The following is a 6,339-nucleotide window of genomic DNA, read 5'->3' as shown; positions in this document are numbered from 1 at the left end:
TTTTTTGTGAATTCAGTGAGAATACATACGAATTCGTTAATCAATATGTAAATAAACGTGAGACTGGGTTGAGAATACAGGAAACTTAATTTGTCCATTCGGAATCTATATTGCGTACGTCTGCAATTAATCAATCATTCTGTCGCTTACTAAAGCAAGGACTGATTTTCAAAATACTTGATACAAATGTTGAACACATCAGGTTGATACGCCGCGTTATCTCAAAGGCCAATACCACATTTTGAGGTCACATTATAACAGGATCTGTTTCTAATATTGATTTGTAGGAATCATTCCAGAAACTAAATGACATATAAAATGCTTAGAAATTAAAATATTGCTAAAATTGCTTTTATGTAGCAGCATGTTTGTTTCAGTCATTCTGCGCATGCCCGGAAGTGATTATCGGAGTGCACGACAAAAATACGGCAAATTTCTGCATGTCCGCACGCATTCAGTGTATAATATGTATAATATATTGACTAAAGGTTAGGATTGGTATCACCATGGTAACAAAATATATACATTAAAGATACTAGTCATTCAAATCGCTTGAATCCGGTATATACCGGAGTCCGTAATATATCACAGGCGCACCAGATATGTTAGTCACAGTCAATAAATAGCATATGCTTGAGAGTACAACGTCTTTAAAAACTTGCCATTTTCAAATAACTGTTACGTAGCATTTGCAATAATGTCCTTGTAAACGTACTTTTCAGCAATTGTTTTTTATTTTTTCTTTACAAATGGTTTTCATAACCATACCACCATAGACGCTTTATATTTGTTTTGTAACATGTTCAACTCTTTTGTATTCAGTTTGAAACAAAACATATAATTGGAGGTTTCACAATTTCATTAGAGGCTGTTTCATGTTTTATAATTACAAACAGCGTTTTGAAATAAGAACCTGGGTATAAATCCTCTTTAATGATCCTTTTAGCGATGTTTTATTGTATCCACTCTGTGTACTTTGCCATTAATTATAGTTTTAAGGTAGAAGTGTTTGATATATAGTTTAAAGTCTGAAAATAAATACGTTGTTTTTTCCATAATGAGAAATTTAATTTCAGATGAATAAGTGCTTGACATTAGGCAACTTTGTGTTATGTTTCTTGGCCTATTTACTTATCTTTTGCTGATAAATAAGGATACCAAATTCAAAAGTTATAGCTAAAAATGTTAAGTTTTCAGGAAAAGCGGACTTAAACAAAACTCGGAAAAGTTCCAAATTTTCTCATTAACCTGACAAAATACAAAATTAATGACAGTCATGGTTATGGATCAATAATTGATCGTTATTATAATAAACATGTTTCCAGGGTTTCAAAGATGTATCTCTTGGTGTACACTGGAACAGTTTGATCCAAACAAAAAAGTAGTAATTCCAATTTTTAGGGAATAAAAATGGCCATAATCCAGACACAATGTAAGTGAAAATCATGGGTCTTTGTCTAGACCATATTTTTTTACAACAGCTAGAAGTGTCTTTAAAATAAGCTTTGCAGAAAATTTGCTATTCGCGGTAATGTTACCAAAATTTTGATTTTCCCATAGATACCCATAATGAAAATTTGGGTGAGGTCAAACATTTTTCAGATCAGTTTAGTAAAACATCAAGGACAAGATCATACCTGTTTTATTTGCCGAATTCTCTATGTATGCTCTCAAAAATCAGTTTAATCAAATTCATTTGCAGAAAGATGTCCGAATGTGCAGAACGTCCTTAATTAAGTATAATAACGTATTAATTGCATAATATTCAAGTTACAAGGGACATTTTGTCGTACTCTAATCGGGGTCGAATTTCTAAAAATAATGAATAAAATACAAACAAAATAAATAATATGTGTAATTTGTGAGAATAAAATTGTATTACCTTTAAAATGAATATTAAAAAAGATTGCTTTTACTTTAAAAGAACTACAAATACAGTATATTAAGAAATAAAGCTAAAGAGATACAATACCTGTGTTCAATACCTTGTTTTATGCCACTTCGTACGTTATAAACAAAGATAAGGCGAGATGACTTCTTTAATGATATAAAAAAAAAAGCTATGGAGTGAAAATGGCACGTAGCGTCTGATGTAATAATGATGTACCTCATTCATGGACACATGTTAAAAGTTATATCTTCCTGTATCCATGTCATATATGTAAAAGGCATGCATTTAAATATATAATATCATATACTTCATCTAAATGACCTATTAAAGTGTATATAATTACTTGGTAAGAGAAAAAAAAAGGTTTGCTATAGTTTGGTCGGTATATTCCTTCAAAATATATACTATTTTAGAAAAGAAATCTTTTTATATCATGTTTAACTGAATTTTACCCATTTTACAGTTTCTTAATAGTGAACGATATATTCATTATTCCTCATTGTGAAAATACCAGAGGATTTCAATAACTCACTGAAAAACATGTAATAAATAGATACGTTTATCATTTTCACAGAATACTGGACCCGTACTCATTTTAGAGTTCAAACAGCCTATTTTTCTATTGACTTTGTTATATTTGTAAACATATGGTAATGCAACATAGCAACAATACGCAACCTGTAGATACCTGAAACACCTCTTCAAAATTTCATCAATATAAATATGCTGTAAACAAATCAATGAAAAATTTAATACTGTAACAGTTCTTAAGTAAGTATACCATAACCTTTGAATGTGCGCATGTCCAACCGGAAGCTTTGAATATTAGGCAAAGGGTTGACCCACAAGTTCTCACAACTTAAATGACGGGTCTTCCCTAATGCAATTACTAATGCAATTATTTACGTATTTAATTTACAACAGTGAGAACTAATGTGGTAAATAATCAGTTTACAATATTTCAGCTACAATAAACAACGGTAAAATAAATATAAACGGTATAAAGTACATGTAGTTGACGTAGTTAGTTTGTTACGGGCAGCTCAAAGGCGTTTGGTTGATTTTATGCAATGCTGGACTGAACAGAATATTTTGCAATTGTCTTCATATGACAATATTCGGAATAACTGACTAAAAGAAGCTGGAAATTTAAAGAATGAAATTTCCTATTAAATCGTGGAAGAGTTTAAAGCCCTGCTCCATGGCTATTCAAATTCTATTGCGTGTATGCTACCCATGGTTACAATAGGTAACAGTTAACGGCCAGACGCCACACTTTATTTCATAGTTCATAGTCAGGATTATCATGCTTTTTTCAGTGACAATTTAAGGTTAAAAGGTAGGACTGGAGCAGGTCTTTAATCCTTTAATGTATGTATTTCGTACTAAAAACAGAAAATGTTTGACGTCTTCAATATCTCCTCTACATGGACAGATTGCGTCCTGAGACAGATGGTTCCAAAATAAATGAAAAGCCACATTACTGCACGAGTTTCTAAGGTTTGCATGAATTTTAGAATTTTTTCTCTCTCCTACAAGATACCATTTTGGGGTTTCTAGAGTTGGAAAACCCGCTGTTTTCAACAATCTTGTAAAACTTGACAGTGTCCTTGCAGCTCTTATTTCAGGACTCAAATTGTTTCATACATCATAGTAGAAGGCACAAATGAAGAAGAAAATGTGTTCTTTGACTGAGCATTGTATGATTTTCAGCGTTTCTTAATTTGTAATGTGTAGCATTGTTGACAAGGGTTGAAAAGATATTATTCAAATACTCGGGCACATCACCGTTACGGATTCTAAAGTTTTTGATATATTCGTCTACATGAGAGCCTGTTAATTTTGAATTGGCATAGAACAAGTTAGTCCAGCAACAATTCCGGTTCGGATTTTTTTTCTAGAGTTTCTTTTTCGAAACTGAGAGTGTTTGTATATTCAGTATTCTTTATAATAACATTTACCTGTCTCCAGTTTGATGCTAAAGGTTTAATGACTTCTTGAACTGTATCATATAGTTGAAACTGTTGCGTGTATCAGCTGAATGACAATAACGCTGTATACAAACTAACATAGAAAGCCGCCACTGACAATTTATTTAACTAAAATTGTGGGCAATCAGGTAATTGAAATAATCGTTCATTATTGTAGGAAATTAGCACTGCGGATACACCTAAACTGACACTCAATCAGTCCACACCTGGATATAAGCACTGTTAGTCTGTGAACTGCTACAGAAAAATGCAACGTGAAGAATAGTGCCGTCCAATAATTGTAGGTTATAGCTTTGTATCGGGAAATATGCACGAGTTCTTTGCGCACATTAAGGAGCGCATTAATCGTCCGCTTAAGAATGACTGCACATTTCCCGATGCAAAGATAATAACATTTTTATTACATACGTATCTACATGTATAAATGTAATGTAAGTATTATGAATTTATTATTATTAAAATGAAAAAAAAAGACAATGTTTTTGATAAAAGGTTTTTGATATGATTGTAAGTGCGGTGTAGTTAAAATAAACGTAGATTTTTGTTGTAATTAATATACATGAATTTATGAAATAGATATTGCTTTTCCATTTCACCGTCCCGATAGCCTAGGCAGCAGATGGACATTGCGCTCAGGTTGGAAAGTCGCCATATGACCTATGACTGCGTCGATACGACATTAAACCCAACAAAAACAAAAAGAAAAAAACACTGCTGCAAGTATGCATTGTCGTTTATATAGACGCTATTCTCTCCAAAAGTCTCAGCGCATATTCACTACAGTGAAGTTGAATATAAAACCCAGATAAATGACAATTTTCCGTAAAATAACCTCAGCTGCTGAAACAACTGCTTGTAACAGAATCTACAGACGAATGATTACAAACCATTCACGGTGTTTTAATATGTTTTAGTAAAATACTGAGTATTTTATTACTGATTTCAATATGGAATTAATCTGAATATTACCGATTGGCCAAAAGTGAAGAAAAACAACATTGGCTATTAGTATTTCAAATATACTGTTCAATGTAAATTTCTTTGCAAATGTAAATTCTAATTTGCATGAGACTTTCTAATGTGAGTGATTCGTCAGTGGGCATTAAGCACATATTGTGAAGATTTCCTTTAAATTCAAGATGTCTGGTATTGTAACAAATTTTGCTCCTATTTCGAATGTCAGTGATTCGGCTGCGGACTCTGGTCAGAAGCTATCGACGTTTGCAGTTGTTACCATCTTACTACAGTTAACAACAATGGTAGCTATTGTAAGTGGAAACACCTTAGTTTTGGTGGCAATTGTAAGGTTTCGGACATTACAGGATATAACTGGAATATTTGTAGCGAACCTAGCACTGGCTGATCTTATCATTGGGCTTACGCAACCCTTCCAGGTGGCATTCTTCTTCTTTCCGGAACTGGAAAAGAACAAAATCGCGTGCCTTCTTAGATTTCAAATTATCCTGTTTGCTTGCAATGCATCAATTTATTCCTTGGTGTGCACGGTAGTGGACAGGTATGTGGCGATAGCATATCCGCTTAGATATCCCAGTATTATGACTACGAAAGTTGCCTTTGGATTAGTTTTAGGAATTTGGGTTCTTGACATTTGCTGTGCCGTCATACCCTTTACCGAAAACAACTGGGACACATCCCCGTTTTGTCTGTATGAGTTAGTTTTGAATAAGTATTTTAGATTTTGGAACCATTTTGGTGGACTTATGTTCGCGTTGCTGATGTTTTTAATTTATATACGTATATACTTCATTGTAAAGAAACATTTGCGGCAGATTCGAAACGAGGCTGTGTTTCACACTGGTGATCAAAACATTCGAGGAACAAAACAGATGAACACCGTTGTTGCCATTGTTGTTTTGTTTTTCCACATATCATGGCTGCCATTTTTTATCATTGAACTCACAATGTTTGAAATCGAACATGTGACCCAGACAAAGGTGCTGGTGGCCAACTTTCTTGTGTTTCTCGGCGTAATGAACTCAATTGTGAATCCGATTGTATACGCTTGGAAAAATAAGCAGTACAGAAGAGCTTTCCAAAAGCTCCTTGGATTGAAAGTTAGCAGGAATGAAGTGGATTCAATAGAAACTATTGCATAAAATAAATGGCTTTTCAAATCATGGATTTGTACAACACGTGTTTTCTTTAAAAGACATACCAAATGACATTTCACAAGTTGTTGTTTTTTTTTTTTTTTGTTGTTGTTGCTTTTTGTTGTGTTTTTTTGTGCCATGATTTTGATGCTAGTTGGTTTGAAATTATCATATCTCACCATATATATAAAAAATTCAGGACATCTTAAACAGCAACTTCTATATATGAATATCGAAACTCTAAAAAACAACTAAATGACTGAATAGCATTTCTTGCATGTTTAAAAGGTATAAACTTCAGTTGGAAGTCTGTGAAATTCATGAATCGCGCCGTCTTATATCTAGG

General features: G+C 33.1%; 1 protein-coding gene across 1 annotated transcript; it reads left to right on the top strand.

Moving 5' to 3' along the window:
* Positions 1 to 5,021: 5,021 nt before the first annotated feature.
* On the top strand, positions 5,022 to 5,999 carry LOC123523835 (tyramine receptor 1-like). The gene has a single exon (XM_045301547.2). It carries the CDS (start codon positions 5,022 to 5,024, stop codon positions 5,997 to 5,999), a length of 978 nt encoding a protein of 325 aa, XP_045157482.2.
* Positions 6,000 to 6,339: the final 340 nt, after the last annotated feature.

Source organism: Mercenaria mercenaria, chromosome 1, assembly GCF_021730395.1.
Source record: "Mercenaria mercenaria strain notata chromosome 1, MADL_Memer_1, whole genome shotgun sequence".
Classification (NCBI taxonomy): Eukaryota; Metazoa; Mollusca; class Bivalvia; order Venerida; family Veneridae; genus Mercenaria; species Mercenaria mercenaria.
This window is presented reverse-complemented; position numbering and strand designations above follow the sequence as displayed.

Bases quoted from the DNA above. Each gene is read 5' to 3' on its own strand.
- LOC123523835 (XM_045301547.2), top strand. From the start codon at position 5,022: ATGTCTGGTATTGTAACAAATTTTGCTCCTATTTCGAATGTCAGTGAT.